At 40.5% G+C, this 19089-nt stretch overlaps 2 protein-coding genes across 2 annotated transcripts in view; one reads left to right on the top strand and one right to left on the bottom strand.

Moving 5' to 3' along the window:
- Positions 1-19089, top strand: part of LOC109476067 (sushi, von Willebrand factor type A, EGF and pentraxin domain-containing protein 1-like) — a 94150-nt gene that overhangs the window by 19925 nt on the left and 55136 nt on the right. The window contains 15 exon segments of the mRNA XM_019776917.1: positions 1104-1283; positions 1577-1774; positions 4849-5097; positions 5601-5837; positions 6128-6325; positions 8318-8442; positions 8758-8872; positions 9029-9446; positions 9858-9994; positions 10300-10530; positions 10768-10929; positions 11671-11832; positions 12427-12600; positions 18186-18338; positions 18820-18933. Of these exon segments, the coding sequence (XP_019632476.1) occupies positions 1104-1283; positions 1577-1774; positions 4849-5097; positions 5601-5837; positions 6128-6325; positions 8318-8442; positions 8758-8872; positions 9029-9446; positions 9858-9994; positions 10300-10530; positions 10768-10929; positions 11671-11832; positions 12427-12600; positions 18186-18338; positions 18820-18933 (2853 nt within the window).
- Positions 13509-19086, bottom strand: LOC109476068 (chondroadherin-like). Its single transcript, XM_019776918.1, is given in 3 exon segments — positions 13509-14549; positions 14551-15730; positions 19055-19086. Coding segments are annotated over 2 exon segments (1932 nt in total). The 5' UTR covers positions 15724-15730; positions 19055-19086; the 3' UTR covers positions 13509-13790.

Genomic DNA, 19089 nt, shown 5'->3' with positions numbered 1-19089 from the left:
TGCTATTGACAGGACGATACCTGTCAGCACTGCAGATTTTCTGCTATTGACAGGACGATCCTGTCAGCAGTGCAATATTTTCTGCTATTGACAGGACGATCCTGTCAGCAGTGCAATATTTTCTGCTGTTGACAGGACGATCCTGTCAATAGCCACAGGCAAATTCTATATTTTGGAGTGTACTTTTTTGTAATTAATTTGGTGTACCAAGGACATTTATACACTGTGTGTTGACAGTCACTCCACGGAGTAGGGCGAGTCCAATGGTGTTAGTTCTTAGTCCTTTTGTTGACGTTGACGTTGACGCTCCTTCCTGGCCATCCTTTTTGCCTCCACGGCGGCAACTCTCTCGCTTTCAAATAATATCCTTGGGAGTACCAAATGGAGTTTCGGAAGAGAATCAGCAACTCAGCGATGTATTGTCAGCCATACTTTTGTCAGCAGACAGTTTACAAAATAATTATGCCGACACAAAAATGAAAATGTTCCCATATCTACATGTATAAAAAATTTCCCAGAATAATTTCTGCAATAATCTAACCATTGATTTGATTGAATCCCATCATCTGCTCTTTGGATTCTGTCCACTGTTGATTTCTTGTTCCTTACAAGTATTGAATTAAAGAAGAAACTGAACATACAATTTGCACTGTAATTCCCTCTTTACTAGAGCTGTGTACCTAAACAAATTTTAGGTACAGGTACAGGTACAGGTAAACAGGTTTAGGTACAGGTCCGGACCTGAACCTGTACCTGAACAATTCGACCAATTTTAATATGCTCTTCTGAACTCCTTCAATAACAAAAAAACATAAATAAACTTGATAGTTAAGGTTTATTCTTTGTTTATGGCGAATGCTCAGATAAAATATAGGCTATATATATGTTTTTGTTTTCATGAACACACTGTCCTTACACAGGGACCCATTGTTAACCAGCTATTTACACATTTGAGGTCACAAATAGGCATAAAATTGGTGTGAAATTGTTTAGGTACAGTGGTACTGAGGGATTAGGTATTTTGGACCTGTACCTAATCAATTTTACCGGTACAGTATCGGTACTGCGTACCGGTACACAGCTCTACTCTTTACTGTTTACAGTACGGAAATGTAAACCTCTGCTCCCTCCACGTCATGGCACCATCTTCTGTGACCGAGATGACTACACGTTTGAGACAGTCTGCAAGTTCACCTGTGCCCCGGGACACAAGCTGGTCGGGTCCCACAAGAGAAGGTGTCTGGCCATCGCACACTGGGACGGTGTCCCTGCGGAATGTGGAGGTATGTTTTCACATCTAGTGCTGTGTACCTAAACCCACATTCAGGTTAGTGAGGCCTGGACTCGTGACTAAACCCAGGGCATATACAAAATATGGAAGGAAAATCTCAGTGAACAATTGGAAAACGGGCATTTTTACCGCAAAATCGTGCAACCAGGGTTTAGAAGTAAGATATGTTGTTTGGGTGCCAGGAATGGGCGAAACTGTGGCCACATAATTTATGGAGGCTGACACTTGACAATGCTCAATGGCAAAAAATGTTAAATATTTATTTGTGCCATTTTCTTCCGCCAGTTATCACGTGCCCCAGGCTGTCTGCTCCCAACCATGGATCTCTCCTACCCAAGAACCCTTGCACCAAGAAGAAGGTCCCATATGGAGCGTCCTGCCAATTCAGCTGTGAAGATGGCTTCCAACTGGAAGGGACTTCAGACACTACCTGTAACAACAGTGGGGAATGGGACAACCTGACAGAAGAGCCAGTTTGTAAAGGTATCTGACATTAGTGTCTAGGCCTAGGAAAAAATATGTTGTGTTTCCTGTTTCCTGACCGACCCTAGAAAAACTACTGACCCAAGTCTTTGTTTTGGGTGGACCTCTGCAAGGGACATAATTTTTTCAAACTGATCAACCTTTTCTAACTCCATGATCTGAGTCACTTCTGACACCAGCTGAGTGATGAAATGTTGTACACGCTCATCAGGTTTCCAACATTGACATTAAAAATATAAGTGTCCTCATGCAAGTTATTCTTTGTTAAACTGTATTGTATAAGTTGAATCCCTAGAGATCGCCAAAGTCTAATAAAAAAAAGAAAGAAAAGGTAATCCCTACCCTGACTCAATTTTTTTCAGGACTGAAACAGGAAACACAACATTTTTTCCTAGGCCCAATACTCATACAAGTCCTAGTCTGGTTTTCAGTTTTGAGAATGATACATTGACTTACTTGTACTATAAATGCAGGTACGTCTTTCGCGGTAGGAGGGAAAAGGAGCTTGAGGTTTCTATTGTGTTAAAGATATTATGATTTATCCATGTCAATTTACTTCATGCCATGAAAACTGCAAGAGCAGTGAAAAAGGTGCGTACTCCGGGAATGCGTATGCTTTCACTTTATCCCTCAATTTTTGCTTCGTCACAGCCTTTTATTCTATATTGTCAAGTCACAGGGTTTCCAAAACACTTCTGGTTTTCTTCTCTGGACATTGTTTGCCACTTGTTTTATACCCTCGTCCTCCACTACCAATCTTGCCTGTTAGACTTAACATGGCCACCCTGCTTATCTTAAGCTGACAAATCGTGCTGCCACTTTGTGACCCTCTCCTGTATTTAAGGTAGTTACAATTGACAGGTCATGTCCTACCACAGTGACCTGCTAAGTGATTCTGTGTGTCTTGAGTTTGAAAGTAGATGCTACACAAATGATAAGCCTGGTAGAGACAGTTAACAGCTCTACAGGTCTTAAGTGTGATCAATAATTAAACTAATTTTAAGACACATTCTGTGTGCCATTACAGGTGTTTGGAGAAGCAGCATTATACATGTATGTAACATCCTTTGTGAGAAATCTGTTTTTTATTTGAACACTGTGCCTTATCAATCTTATCAGAGTTATAGTGACATGTGAGTTCTTATTATATTAAAGCTTATAACTACTTACTCCTGAAGATGACAGCTCAATATTTCATTTAAAGAATAAATAATATTAATAGGTAAAACGTTAGGAAGAGTATTAATCACTAAAGTTGTGACTGCACTGTTTGTTTGTTTTTTGCTATAGTATAGTTTCTTTTCTTTAACATTCAACTTTTACGTGTTAATCAGATTATAATATCAAAATCAAGTACAAAATCAAAGGTTGGACTATCCTGCTCCTTAAAAAATAATTTTTTTATCTATAAGCATGTTTTTTTCTGTACGAATGTTCTGGATGACCCTTACAAGCTTGTCAGGACAGTGTGGTATAACACCAGGATGTGTTGATATAGTGCTGGTGTGTCTGCTACCACTGCCAGTCTGTTTGTGATGACAACGAAGTGAGATTTACCATCAAAGCAATTAACCCTTCTCCTGCCCTGTCTGTGTGTGGGCTTAGTTTTTCCAGCCTATGCCACTGTAGGCTGCATTCTTTTCTGCTGGTATAACAGAGTCTGCAAGGGTAGTTACCTACACTTAATTCTAAATTCTTTGGATTTAAAGATAGTACATTAGTCTTAAAATTTAAAATAAGCAGCACTTTGGTAGAACATACTCCACTTGCATGAAAGCATGATCTCTGTTGGATGTCAACGTTGCATCAGAATTTTTTTCCATTGCATGAGACATACATGTATTCTCCAACATAACATTTGAAAACTGTAGACAAGTTATTGTGAATACGACCTTATATTGTTATAAAAGGCCAAAGTGCTGTGCACAATACATCACAGGTTTCACACAGGCGCAGTACATTCTGCCGACATGATAGTTATTTGTAAATTGTACGTAGGTCATGAGTCCTACAGTACAGCTGAACTCCTTGTGTTTTATCGGATCCTGACAAAATGAATTGCTCTCAGATAAGGGCTAAATAAACGTCTGTCTGCAGACATTACCACAAGCCTCAGGACTTCTATTATCTCCCCAGGGAAAACTGTTTTAGCTGACAAGTCAAGTGACCTGACAAAGAGTTCACCAAGCAGTTTTTTTGACAATCAATATCTTTATAGTCACTTGCGGTCAGTTTACAGTAAGGCCACAACAGGTAAATTTTATGGATGGCATCCTCCGCAGACTCAAAATCTAATGCGAGCGGGCAAAAAAAAGACAAGGCGGGCCGCATAAAAAAGAAGGTTCCTACATTTTAAAATTTTGACTCAATTATTGTACAAATGGTTTTTATTCAGTGGGAACATCACATATACACCGCCAGAATTACATATCACTGCATCAAACTAAGAAACAAAACATTAATTCAGAGCCTTTTCTTGTCTCCTATGTTCATAATCATAGTTATCTGCCTGGCATCCACCTTCTGGCATGGCAACAGACATCTTTACCCATTTTTGGCATGTTGACCACTCAGAAGGCAGAAACAAAATTTCTTGTTTTTTTTTATACAAAATCAGGTGAAAATTAATGCACATGCTGATGTATGTCATCCATAAAAATTACTTGCTGTGGCGTAACCTTAATTAGCAACTCCAGAATTCTTTATACTACATTGCCTCTGGATTTGATATGGGAATTGTGGTCAATGGCACTTAATCTACAGCTAACTTGTAAGCTTTCTAAAGGGTTTTGCCGAGCTAAAGGGTTTTGCCGAGCTAAAAATGAAGAATGATATGCAGAATTAGAACATGTGACTTCATGAATCACAGTGAATTATAAATGGTGTCCCTGTTTCTGTTGAGCTCGAGGGTGGACAATCCATTTTAATAGGCTTAGGGATACTGAACCAGGTTTAAACTGTAATGTCTTCAAAACCCCAAAAAATTGTACTTACCCAAACTTTGAACCATTATGTAAATGCCCTGGGCTTAAGGATATGTTTTAAACTAAATGTTGTTTGGGCTGTTCTACCAGACATCACCCCTCCCCATATGACTTGCCCCGATGACATCAACATGGAGGCAGCAGAGGGCGAGAACAGTGCCAATGTCACCTGGGCGGTCCCTGTTGCCACGGACAATGCAGACAACAACCTGCCAATCACCGTCGTACCCACAGTCTGGCCCCCGAGGCTGTTCTCCATAGGAGTGGTGAATGTGACGTACTCAGCTCAGGACAAGTCAGGCAACGTGGCACAATGTACCTTCACCATCAAAGTTAAAGGTAAATGGCACAACTAGCCGTCCTACAGGCTGGATGAAAGTAAACAATGGCAGATGGCAAAGACCTCAACCATCATACATTTCTTTTAAGATTATCAGCAATTTGAAAGTGATGTTTGTCTGTATTATAATTACAATGTATGTCAGTTGATTTCGACATCATCTTTAAAAATTTGTATAGTTAGCTTGCTGCCAATGTCATAGTAAGAAACAGGGTTCTAGTATGTACATGTACATTTGTTTCTTCAAGGAAGTTCAATATTAATGGAACACTTTAAAAATGGTACATACGGCTTTCTCTGTTTAGCATTCACAAAGTATGGGAGTTGCCAGTGGACTATCCTCCTGCTGTTAGTGGTAATTGCACTACTGTGTGGCCCAAGGACAACAGAAATGGATATGGGCGCTGCGATACCCAACATGTATGGTTGCAGGGAGGACTTTAAGTACCAACAAGTGTGTGAACGTCCACTTCCATCAGTTTAAGTCTTGTTTTTTTCCCAGATACCCAGCCTCCTGTTATAGACAAATGTCGGTCTCCCCCACCCTTTCTGTCCAAGACTGGGATGGCCAACGTGAGCTGGGAGGAGCCTCAGTTCTCTGATAACTCAGGGGAGCCTTTACAGATGCTGCGGAGCCACGAGCCAGGACTGTTCCCCTGGGGAACCTCCATTGTCAACTACACAGCAGTGGACACTGCCGGGAACAGCAAGAGTTGTAATATCATCGTCCATGTGCAACGTAAGGGAAAATCTGTCAGGGTTCGAAATTCATTGTTAAGGAATAGGTGCACTTCGTGGTGTGGTGAAGCCATAATCATGTAGTGAATATGAAATGGCGTTACAGTATGATAAATTAAGAATGTAAAGTGAAAGTTCAGAATTGTATGAGTAGAATACAGAGATGTTTTATGGTCAGATCTAAATTTTGTATAATGATTATATATTATGATATATTGTATTTACATGTAACTGAATAATGGTCTTTATGCCAGTTATTTTAGGCCAGTATTTTTTCTCACAATATTACAGAACATGTATGTGATGTACCAGATGACCCCTTGTACGGTGCGAGTGACTGTAACACCATGGAGCGAGGCATCAACTGTACCCTGCACTGCTCCAACAGTCATGGGTTCGCCATCCAGCCTGAGAACTTCTACTACTGCACCCTGGAGGGCAACTGGCTCCCCGCAGAACACCACAAGCCTTGGTGGCCTGACTGCTCAAGTAGGTGAATACAAACCTCACTGTTCTGTACAAAAATTGTAGCTTCCATGATACTGTTTCTGGTAACTTCAAGCTGCAAACTAGTTACTTAGTATTTCAGCAGACTACTGCATTGCCTTCTTTACAGTAAAGGTCAGTGGTTAAAATATTTTTTTTTTCAATGTTCTGCAATATTGCAGAATGTCACAATATTGTTCTGCAATTTGGAAATACTTTCTGCAAATATACACTTTTAAGCCCTGACTCAAACCCGTACAAAATACAAACTTGGAGGTTACTTAAGTTTAAATTTCTTCTGCAACTTTGAAAATTTCTCTGCAAAATGCATACTGCAGATGGATATTTCTAACACTGAAGGTGTAGCAGGCTAGAATGTACCTCTTGCCAGAATGTACCCGGGTATGTTCTGTTCAGGGGGTAGTCCAGCCGCGACACCTGTATGTAGCTTTTAAAATCAAAACAAAAATCATTCTTCTGCATAGCATACAGGATATATAGAATCAGTATTGTAATGCATCAGTGTTTCCGCCAGACTGCAGCTGAGAGGCCGTCCAGTTGGGAAAGGCCAGGTCGCGAAAATTAATTAACTTAGGGAACACGTCGCGAAAAATTAACTGAGGGGGCGGGGCATTTGTTTACACTTGTTTACAAGTTAAAACTGTCCACAAGCATTCCACATTTTTTTTGTATTGACATAAAAACACTGTTGCAGATGGCAAAAGTATCGTCAGGAAATTATACTGTTGCAAAACTCTGCTGCAAAACTCCAAACATCGGCATCATTTAATTATAACCTCCGGTAGCGCCCGCGCTAGCCGGATTTTTAATAGTGAAGAGCCTTGCTTCGTTCGTACTCGTACTTCTTCCGTAGATTTCCGCTACGAATTACTAGTTAATATCAAGCCAAAAATACATCAAAACATGTAAAGAAACGTCATCTTATCTCTCATACACCGAGACAAATTTTGAAAAATAATTGGCTGTATCGTAGCTTTCATTGCTGTTTCATTCAACAAAAATGCTCCTTGATTGTAAAATGATCACTCATCTGTTGTCTCCAGTACAGTGTCAAATGGTAGCGTGATCGTATCGTGCGAAAAATCGGCGTTAAAAGTCAGAAAATCGCCGGAAAAATAAACTTGCAGCGCACATTCTCAACCTCGCCGGAGAAGGAAATACGCGCCATTTTGTCATTAAATATGTAAGTAGCAGCGTGAACTCTATGCTCTGATTGGTTGACCTCATATGACCTGCGCTCTGATTAAATAAAGCCGTTACCCTTTGCCGGCATAGCTGTAGAATTTGTTTGTTGGCGAAGAGAGTTACACTACGCTACTTTCTACCGTGTTTCTACCGCTAATTAGTAACATTCCATTAAAGAAATTCATTATGAAGAATTTTTGGGTAAATGTATGCATCCATATGCCGATTTGTGGTGCCTTTCGCGTATTCAAGCAAGCCGGAAGTGTTAGCGAACCGCGGCGTGGATAGCGAACTGCGGCGTGGATTTTCATGCAACCCGCCCGCTACAAGACCATCAAAAACAAAAACGTAACTCCCAAAAGAGAATTTTCACATCCGAAATGATTCTGTTCGAGGAAAAATGTTTGTGGATACATTTTACCGGATGGAGACGTGAAAAACGGGTTTTAATTAGATTAACGTATGCGAAAGGCGCCGACATGAATTGTTCGTCAGCATGATAACAATAGCAAAACAAACAACGTGTGTCTTTCTTGCCTTGGACGGCGTCCTCGTCTACAGCAACAAAACAAAGACTGTCAATTTCTCTGATTTTTCCGAGTCTCGAAATTTTTTAAGAGGACGGCCTCTGTCCGAGTTCAGGCCGTCCAAAACGACACCAGGCCGTCATATGACGGGTGGACGGCCCTCTGGCGGAAACACTGTAATGCATGCTGATCTACATGTACACGTATATCGTACTGCAGATCTGACAATCTGATTGCTGACATTATTTTGTCCTCCCTGCAGGTAAGAAGCTGGCTAATGATGCCCTGAAGCACATACAGATGCATTACGAGTCCAGGCTGTGGTGTAACAGCCCAACCCTCTTGGACTCTGTAAAAGAAACTGTCAGTGCCTTGGTAACAAACAAGGTAGGTGTGTTCAATGCAGTCTTCCTTGCATCAAAATTGCTTTGAATCTTACTTTCCACTAGTTCCAGTCAAAAAAAATTAGAAACAAAATCCCTGCCAACCCTTTTGTTTCTGAAAACTTGTGGATCAATGTGAATCTGTGTATTGGTCACGTCCTTGGTGCTGAAAGTCCTTCATTTGAATATAGATGGTAACATGTATTCCGATGTAATTTTTCCTCAGCTTTTTTGCTGATCTGAACCCTCTTCACTGTGTAATGTTTTGATGTTCTCTGCTACTTTTGTTTTTTAACTTGTATATATTTTATATGCATAGCTGTCTGACTACTGTGGAAATGACATTGAGTGTCAACTAAGGCATGTGTCATCACGCTGTGTGCAAATCAACTACGGAGAGGCCAACTGGAAACAACTCCTGCCAGAAACTGAAGGTAGAAATTTATTTCTACACTGCTGTTTTGTCTGCTCTATCCTATAGGTATACAGAATCTTCAAAATCAATCTGCTTTGTTGTTGGAAAGTCTTGTCAAAATACAGGAAACTTGCAAAGAAGAAGATGCAAAACCATGACCCTGTTTGTTTTTCAGAGCCCCAGTACTCTGATGTGATGTTCCACCCTGCCACAAACCTAAAGATGGGAAAAAGGAATAAAAGAAACTTGATAAGCCACCTCAGGAAAAAGCACCTGGGATTGAAAAAAGACAACTTTGCACATCAAACAAGAAGGTATTTGAATCGTCAGCTAAGGAGTTTGCAAAATGAGGAAAGCAGAAGGGGTAAAAGAGACCGTGGGCATGAGGAGACAAAAGAAATCTATGGCAAATGGACCAGGAAGACTTCCAGTGAGTTTCCTACACTGGACAGCATATTTGGTGGTTCCTACAGGCTATCAGCTCCAGAAGTCAGAAGGGATGTGGACAAGGATAGAAAACATCAAGAAACCACCTCTGAAGACATTGAAGGAACTGACAATCCTGAGGACCAGATAGGTGTACCATCTTATAGGTTGGTGTGATGGATTTTGTGTCGTTATTCTGGCATGTCTGACAGCACAGAGGTCACACACACATGTTACAGTATGCCAGTACATACAACTGGTTTTAGGTCTTCTTACTATTAAGTTTTCAGTGTCAATGGTTTGAAGAATTGCAGCCTCTGACCATATGGGCTGCTGAGAGTATATATAATACTTAAGTGTTTTGTCTTCATTATCTTGCAAAAACCAAGGAAAAGAAAGGTTTTGCTTATTGAAGCCTGATAGTCTGACAAATAGCCAGGTATGGAACTAATTTGGCATTATAATCACAAATTGAGATGCTTGCAGTATCCTTTTGATACTTATAGCTTACAGACACTCACTTTGCATTGACGTTGAATAAATGTTTACCCTGACCATCATTTCTTCCCTTCGTGAAGGAGGATACCCTCTATTCAGCTTGGGTTGAATGACCTAAGAAGCCGAATACCCGAAGCTCCAGCCTGGGAGGGTACTGGTAGTTATGACAAGAACAACCTGGTATCATACCAGGTACAGGTAGAACTAGAACTGACAGGTGAGACCATCTTCTCTTGTTGATATGAACTTCAGACTGTAAATAACAAGATTCAAAAGCTGTTGCAAGTAATTTTTTTGTCCTTGAGTAGATCAGTCTCTAGAGACTGATCCCATACCTTCATCAAAACATAGAAATGTAAAATAAATATATGCAAAATACATTGTGCAAACACTTGACAGACATGTAGTTGCTATTCTCATATTGTTTGAACTGCTAATTAGGATGGACAGTCAGGATTGGTCTATTGTGTAATCTAATGATAAGGTACCCAGTTGAGAATGGATGCTGTCCTTGCTTCTCAGGTCACGCCACTCCTCCACCCGACAGCACTGCAGAAGAGGAGCAACAACTACAGAAGGAACTGCTAAACATTCTCGATGACGTGCCCAGTCACATGACCACAGACGGGGCGGAAGGGGCACTGGACATCGATATAGATGGACAAGACCTGAAACTGGACCATAACGCCATCGACACTCATCCGGCCTCCCTGTTCTGTCAGCCAGGAGCAGTGATGAGGGGGGCTTACTGTGGTAGGGTTGGAGACTGACAGGTTTTATGTTGTCTACTGATGATGCAAATTTGAACTAGTATCACTAGAGCTATACTGTTGGAATATCTTTATAGTTTCTATGTTAATTGGAAGTCAATGTCATTGCTGGGGTTCTGATTAGGAACTGTATATATAAACATCAAATAACTGTAAGACTGAATCAGATGCATTTTTGCATCAGACCATCTGCCTCAGTGCTTTTATTATGTCTGCACAGTGAACTGTCCCCAGGGAACGTACTTCGATGTTCAGAGGGGGGAGTGTGCCGCCTGCCCCGTTGGTACCTACCAGGACCTAGAGGCACAACTTCAGTGTGACATGTGTCCACGCAAGACTTCCACAGCCAGGCAAGGGTCCAAGACTGTAAAAGACTGCAAGGGTTAGTATGGAGGAGCAGTTTTTTTCAATGTTCTACAATATTACAGATTGTCAAAATTTTGTTCCCATATACTAAATTGCATGTTTTACATTTTACATGTAATTTGAAAAATGCTTGCAGAATGACTTGAGTGTATATTACAGAGTCAGTAGCTCTTAAACACCATTAAACCCCTAACCTGATTTTTTCCGTCTGCAAAATTGCAGGTTGCGTAATTTTTCTTCTGCAAAATTGAAAAATGTTTTAGGTAAAATGCAGATGGGTATTTCTAACACTGAGAAGCAACATTGCATTAACAGGAAAAGAAATTTAAACACTGCCTTCATTTTGAACAGAAACCTTCATCATGTCTTAAATTTGCAGGCTGCATTTTCAGTACAGTATTATCTTTCAACTCATGAGGGATAATGTGAGAAAAAATGTATTTATTCTCCTATAGCTACATGTATGTTTATCTTTTTGTTGATTTTATCCAATTCTGCTGGCAAGGACCCCTACTCTTTTTTTATAAGTGCAATTATTCAGTTCCATTATCAATATCATTAACATCATTTGTCTTATTTATTTATTTAGTTTTGTTTTCTGTACTTATACTTAAGTTAGTTTATACCTTTCCTTTTATCATATTACGTATGGTTTGTGCAGGGAGCTTTGAAACCGCCAACATGGTGATATGCTGACCTTGGATGAATAAATAAAAATGAAATGAAAATGGACTCCTTACTGTCTCCTCTCCCAAAGCTAAGTGTAAACCTGGCAGTTTTTCGCCTGATGGTTTGGAGCAGTGCGAGACGTGTCAAGTTGGGTACTACCAGCCTGAGGAGGGCAGTAGCTCATGTCTGTCCTGTACTGGGAACTACACCACAGCCAGGAGGGGCACTCGCACGCAAAAGGACTGTGGAGGTCAGTTCTACAGGACAAGGAAGAATTCAGTGATCTGAAAGCAATTTTTAGCTCACTGAAGAACTAATCTTCCACTGGTCGTAATGGACATTCTGCATGGACATTCCCCCATCTACAAAATGTACATACATGTATATATAGCTAACAGTTGACCACAGTCAGGTCATGAATGCCTCTGCCTCTTAAGGACTAGATCACTCTCCCAGGCTTTGAACTTTCAATGTTTGGGTCAGATATCAGCAGAATAGTTCAACACGTACATGATTGTTGACTATAATGTGACTATAATGTGACTTCAATACAGACTTCAAGTGCCAACCACTCTATTTTTTTTAAATACCTGACATGATTATCATACCAGGCTTGTTTTATGCATGTTCCTTGAAGTTAAGATTAATAGAAGAGACTGAGTTATAGAACCTCTCCCTTGTGTTTTTGTGTGTGCAATGTGCATTTACTACCAGAATGCTTTAGAGACCTACAATCATCCATCCACTGTGTTGATGTATCTTCTAATGATAAATAGGATTTGGATAACCCTGGCCTCTCGTTGCTGACACTGTCTCTCTGTTGTTGTCTCGTTTGACACACCAGTGCTGTGTCAGCCTGGGTATGTGTCAGCCACAGGTCTGGAAGAGTGCTACCCCTGTCCTGAGGGATACTACCAGGAGAGACCAGGCATGTCTGTCTGCAACGCCTGTTACAAGGGCGGGTTCAGACCTGGCCGGGGAGCTAAGAAAGGAGCAGCTTCTATTTTCGAGTGTCTTGGTAAGATGCTTTGATTTTCCTTCACTTTGTATCACACAGCAAACTAAGGCCTAGGAAAAAAAATGTTGTGTTTCTTGTTTCCCGACCAACCGTAGAGAAAACTGCTGACCCTACCCTTTTTTTGGGGGTAGACCACTGCATGGGACATAAATTTTTCAAGCTGATTGACCTTTTCTAGCTCAATGATCTGACACCTGAGTGATAAAACGTTGTACAATATTGGTTTTCTAACATTGACACTGAAAATGTGTCCTCATGCAAGTTTTACTATGTTAAACTATTGTATAAGTTGGATTACAATATGATATCACCAAAGTCTAAAAAAAAAGAAAGGAAAAATCCTTACCTATATAGATATACCGACCCTAATTTTTTCAGCCCCGATACAGGAAACACAACATTTTCTTCCTAGGCCTGTAGATGAGTGTCCAGGTCATGAATTGTCCGTGCAAATTGACCTCACTCTACTACATGTACCTCACTCTCTATTTGCAATACAATTTATGATTTTATTTCTATTAGTTTAAGATATCCAAATGATTAAACACACATATATGCCAACAAGGTCACAATTGTAGAGATATTGTTGAAATACAAACTAAGGAAAGTAAGTGGGAATCACTACATACTGTACATGAAAATCTTATGTTCTCCATCAATCCACTGAGCATCTTTTAACAGAGCTGGTGTTCTACGGTATAAAAAATTAATTATGTGTGATTGTAAGACCTTAATCTAATACTGTATTGGATCCTGAAATGTCCTCTCTCCATGAATGAGATTTTGGCAACAAATATTATCAAAACTGGCATGCTTCCAATGTTTTTAAATATTGCATCAAACTCATGATATGTTAGTTTGCAAAACAGGATTAACATTTCACACTACACATATTATTATACATGTAGTACTTAGTTTACTTTTCTGCATTGGAAAAGTCAGTCAAAAAATAAGCATACATGTAGCAAGAAGTACTCCATAAATTAGCAATATATGTAAATGCATGTACACATAGTAGTAACTGTTGTTAAAGTTACAATACAATAGAAAAAGAATGACAATAATAACTTACATTTGCCAAGGGCACTGTCAACCTCACTATAGTCCTTTTGGATCAAAAGAGATGAAACAAATGTGGATTACCAACATTTCATGTCTCCCATGTGTCTTGCACATTTCATGAGTCACTGTCACAAAACATCAGTAAACTGGTCCTCCTTATTGTCAGCTCGACGGAACTTCTTGCACTTTTTGTGGTTCTTGTGGGAGTGGTACGCGTGCGTCTTGGTCAGCATGTCCGCCACATCTTCCGTCTCCTCGTCAAACTCCATGGTAAGCTCTGCGATCAGGCTCCGCCGCGCCTGTCCTGGCGACACGTCGACTCCGAACGTGGGGTTGTTCACGACCTGGTCCGTGCCGTTCTTCCAGGTGATGGGGTACCCGCAGATCTCTGTGTTGGTTTTGACGGTGGGATTGGGGTGGTCGTTCTCGGCCGGGACGATGAGCTGCTGCTCTATATGTCTTTGCTGCCTGTCCAGGCACATCACCACACCCATCACGATTGCGGCGATCAGAACGACAACCACACCAAGCGCAATGAACGTCAGCTGGGTCGCGGTCAGACTTGTCTCATGTTTACCGTGATTGGTCACCTTGGAGAGGTCTGCATGAGCAGTGTGGTTTACCTTGCTGTCTGTTGTCACTGGTTCGACATAGGCTTTGACAGTTTTCTGGTCATCCGCCCAGGGATTGCTGATGTAGTAATCACCGGTGTAGACACTTTTGGTGGCTGTTGACAACCTTTGAGTTGGGATGACTGCAGCAGATGCTGTTGTATCCACTCGTGGTGTGCTGGCAATGCTAGTTGGCTGCGTTGTTGTGGTAGAAGTATGTTCAGTGCCTATTGGAGCAAGGGTGGATGTCCTGCATACCAAGGCAGACTGTTTGAGTGAAGCGCAGCTCCCGTCCCCTGTGTGATTCGGGTGATTGACAGGTGACACGGGTTCTGGCTGTCGTGTCCTGCAGCCACTCCCACAGCCCCTGCAGTTCACAGTCACATCGCCAGGGGTTGCTGTTGAGGTTCAGGCTTCGTATCTGTAGCAGTGGCAGGATCACGTCCTCGTCCAAGGTCTCTAGGCTGTTATTGTATAGGGACAGGGATTCCAATGCTACAAGACCAACAAAAGACACAGCCCCAATCCACTCCATTGTCTGATTTGACAAGTCTAGGGCTTCGAGTGAATACAAATTCCTGAAGGCAGTTGTATTGAGTCCTGTGAACTGGTTACGATGAAGGCTTAAAGTTCTCAGACTCGGGAGGGCATTGAATGGATCTGTTGGTAAGTCCTTCAGTTTGTTTCCTCCAAGGAACAAGTAGGTAAGTTGCTGCAGCATGGCAAAGGCATTGTTCTCAAGAACTTCTATCTCGTTGTCGGCAAGTTGAAGAAGATAGAGGTTTTTGGTTTCTGCGAAGGATGCAGTTGGCACTGTGGTCAACTTATTCTCATTTAGATAAAGATGTTGCAAGTTCTCTAGTCCAACAAATGCTTCAGTTGATATACTTGCAATGGAGTTTTCCTTAAGGTGCAAGTCAAGCAAATTCTTCAGTCCTCGAAAGGCAAACTTTTCCAGATTGCTTATGTTGTTGTTATTCAGGTGCAATGTCTTCAGACTAAACATTCTAATGAACAGGCCACTTGGAAGAGTCTGAATATTGTTATCGTCTAAATCCAAAAGTTGCAGCGCGCTGAAACCTTGGAAGAGCTTACTAGCAATCTGACTGATGTTGTTATCCGGAAGGTTTAGGTACCTCAGTTTTTTCAACCCCACAAAAGCATCCTCCTCGAGAACATGTATGTTACTGACAGCCAGCGATAGTCGTACTAGGTTGGTCAGGTTGGCGAATGTGTTTGAACGAATCACGGTGAAATTGTTTCCTTGAAGGTACAGGCTCTTTGTGGAGGGCTGTATCTCTACAGGTACAGCTTTCAGGTTACGGTGGTTACAGTATACTGTTCCTCGTTTGCAAACACAAATGCTTGGACAACCTTTCTTTTGGCCTTTGATGTTTGTTGCCATCAAAAACAGAACAAGGAACACACATAGCTTCATAGGTGCCGCCATCAGGAATCTGAAAAATATTATGAAAAATAGAATTAAGTTTTGAAATGAGTTTTGTGGCTGTTGAATGAAGATTATGAGACGTATGTACACAGGTCTGTAGAACAACTCTTATCATGAACTGTCATTTCCGTATGGGAGACTCTGAAATCAAAGGCAAGAGGAAATGTTTTAGAGTGAATCTAGTGGTGTTAACAGAAATTAAGGCAGACCACCCATGATTCTCTGTTCCGTAATCTCTTTCAATTGCTTCAAAAGTACAAAATGTAGGTGAATGAAAATAAATATACTTCTATTGCATGCAGGCATATATAAAAAAAAAAAGAAATTTACTTGTAGATAATTCCAAGACAAAAATTCTTTTCAATTTCTTTTAAGAAGAAAGACACACTTTTCAGCATTTCATGCTTAATATTAATAATGATTCCATTTCTACCGGGCCGAAAATCAAATTGATTCAGCATTCAGGAATAATTGAATACAGTCATACATTCTGAAGACACCAACATTCTTAATATGTGTACAATGTATATTAAGCAATCTAAATATACAACTGTAAGGAAAGTCAACTGTCTTTACTTAGACTGATTAAGCCTTATGTTTTCTCATTAAAATATCCTGTATCCTATGGTGAGTGTCCATAGGTCTGCCAAACCAAATGCAAATAACTGGCACAGTGACAGAAGTCTTATGAATCAGCAATTCAAAATTTCATGCAGATTCCATCTGCTTTTAGATGTGAAAAAAGGGCAATGCTTGTGCTTTAACATGAAAGTGCTAGTCAACCAAATAACAGTCAAATCAATGACATTACCTGAACAAAAGGCTGTTCCACAAAGAAGTTCTTTATGAATGATCTAGTGGGTAGAGTGAACTGCTGCTGGATGCTGTATAAAGTGGGTGTCTGTTAGGTGTCAAGCTGGTTAAGAACAAGCTGCGAATTTCCTGTGCTTCTAGGGGCAACTCCCTTACTTCCTGTAGACTGTACATCACGTGATCAGGGTGGGCCAATCACCTCATAGTGAGGGAAAACGAGACTGCGCAAACTTTCTAAATGTAGTAAGGCCACAGCAAGTAATTTTTATGGATGACATCAGCGCATGCATTTATTTTCGCCTGATTTTTTGGGGAAAAAAAGAGATTTTGTTACCCTCTGACGTAGGTCAAGAAGCCAAATGGGTTATATGTCATAAATGTCTATCACCCAGTTCTCTCTCAAAATCCCCTAAATGCCCATTTTTCAAAGTTGTTTCAATGACTTGAGGCACAATTACTCGCCTTTAATGGCAAATGTTGACAGTCTTATTATGTTTATAAGGTGTTCCATGGCATATGAATATCCAGCGTATACAATGTAGTAGCTGGCCATGATGGTACGACAAGCTGTTTTATTTTACAATTTTTCAAGTTAATGTATACATATTAAGAAGGACAGGTAATACTGTTGAATACAGGAATGAAATACCTGTTTGTTGTGATATTGTGTTTTTTCACCTCAATTGTTGTTTATGATCTCAAAATTTGAAAATGTAGTAAACTTGTTTTTTTTCCTTGCCTGTTTTTTTTTGCTCTATGATAGAATCTATCGCATTAACTTGGAGTCTGTGGAGGATATCATCCATAAAATTTACTTAATGTGGCCTAAGTCTGTCTAATAAGATGATAGGCAATATCTTTAAGTGTGGCATACAGATTGTCATTGTATGTATGAAATTGGTGGTTTAGCCTCAGAGCTATAGGCATTGTTGTTGCCGGCATATTTTTATCGTCAGCATTTTTAACCCCTATTGAAATAAGCTGAAAGTCAAAAAAAAGTTTTGTGCAAGCAAAAGGGCTGTGATAAAGCATTGACCAAGGGACTTAGAGTTGTACAAAGTGGTGTTTGCATGCGTGATATGTGGAGGAAGTAAGTCCCAACCAGATGAGGGACTGGTGTTATCAGGGGAAACAGGTGACAGGCTGTTTCCTCTTCTCAGGGAAGTGCTGGCCTGGGAATTGGGACATCCCCAACACTAGGGATTACCAACATTTATAACTGCCAAACAGGCAACACCAGCTGAAGGATCAGGATTATGTTATCAAATAACCACTTTCTTCAGAGAAATGAACATTTAAGACACAAAAGTTTTCAAGTATGAAGATCATTTAGGCAAATGAGGTAGTTCTTTGCAAGATCCTAGTTGATGTAAATTAAAGAACAAACAGGATTGATTTTAAGACTAAAGCTAAAATTTGATTTATCCATCAGAATAAAACTCCTAGTCTATAAGTTTGAAAACCGTACACAATTATAATAACATGAGTGTCTATCTAGACTTAAGATCTGTCTAATGTTTCTATTTACATTACCGGACTGTTAGACTTTTGGAATGGAGGCAGTGGCTCATGAATAGTCCCATGTTTTTAATGATTAAGATCTTAGCAGAAATATTGTAATATGTTACAGAATTGTGTTTCCATTGTAGGAAGAGCTGCCCATGTGGATGATAATGTCACCCAGTTTGAGTTGGCAGCAGCCCTGACGTTTAACGACTGTTTCTCCGACCCTTGTGAGAATGGAGGGGACTGCAGGAGCATCAGTGCTGGCTATGTGTGTGACTGTGTGCCAGGGTATACAGGTAAGACACTTTAAAAAAAAAAAGGTTCTCCCATAGCCATTTTGTGCTCATATAGAGGCAGCAGGTCGTTAATCCACTGTGTTTAGGCACGGTATTGAAAGGCATAGCCCATCCCTCTCCTTCCACTGCCTTTTAGTTCCCCAACTGAAGTCAGGTACACATTTTACACCTGGGTGTACACCTTTATTAAGCATACAGCATCTAGCCATTAATGCCAGGGTTGTAACCTGTGACCTCTTAATCTGGATCAACACTGGATCAACGCTACTGGATCAACTGAATCAACACCGGATCAACACTGGATCAATATTGGATCAACCAAATCAACACTGGATCAACCGGACCAACACTGGATCTACCTGATTCAACACTTGATTGATTGGATTGATTTGATTTGATTGATTGATTGATTGATTGATTGATTGATTGATTGATTGATGTGTACCCAATAAGTGTGCACCTTTTCTTCATCCTTCCCCAGGTGTGAACTGTGAGGTAGAGATTGACGAGTGTCTATCGTCCCCTTGTCTGAACAATGCCACCTGCACAGACCAGCTCAACATGTTCACCTGTGCCTGCACACCTGGATTTGCAGGTACATGTATGAGATATGTATTTCTTGCTGACTGTCACAGAATATTACTTCTATATTTCTTTTGTCATATTTTGGTACAGACAAGAGACAGTAAAATGGCTGCAGAAAGAAACTTTCTTACCTCCTCTTCAACTTGAATGTAAAAGGGACACCGTG

Source organism: Branchiostoma belcheri, unplaced genomic scaffold (assembly GCF_001625305.1).
Source record: "Branchiostoma belcheri isolate BF01 breed outbred unplaced genomic scaffold, Haploidv18h27 scaffold36, whole genome shotgun sequence".
Classification (NCBI taxonomy): Eukaryota; Metazoa; Chordata; class Leptocardii; order Amphioxiformes; family Branchiostomatidae; genus Branchiostoma; species Branchiostoma belcheri.
The sequence above is the reverse complement of the archived record's forward strand: the minus strand, read 5'-3'. Positions and strand labels throughout refer to the sequence as shown.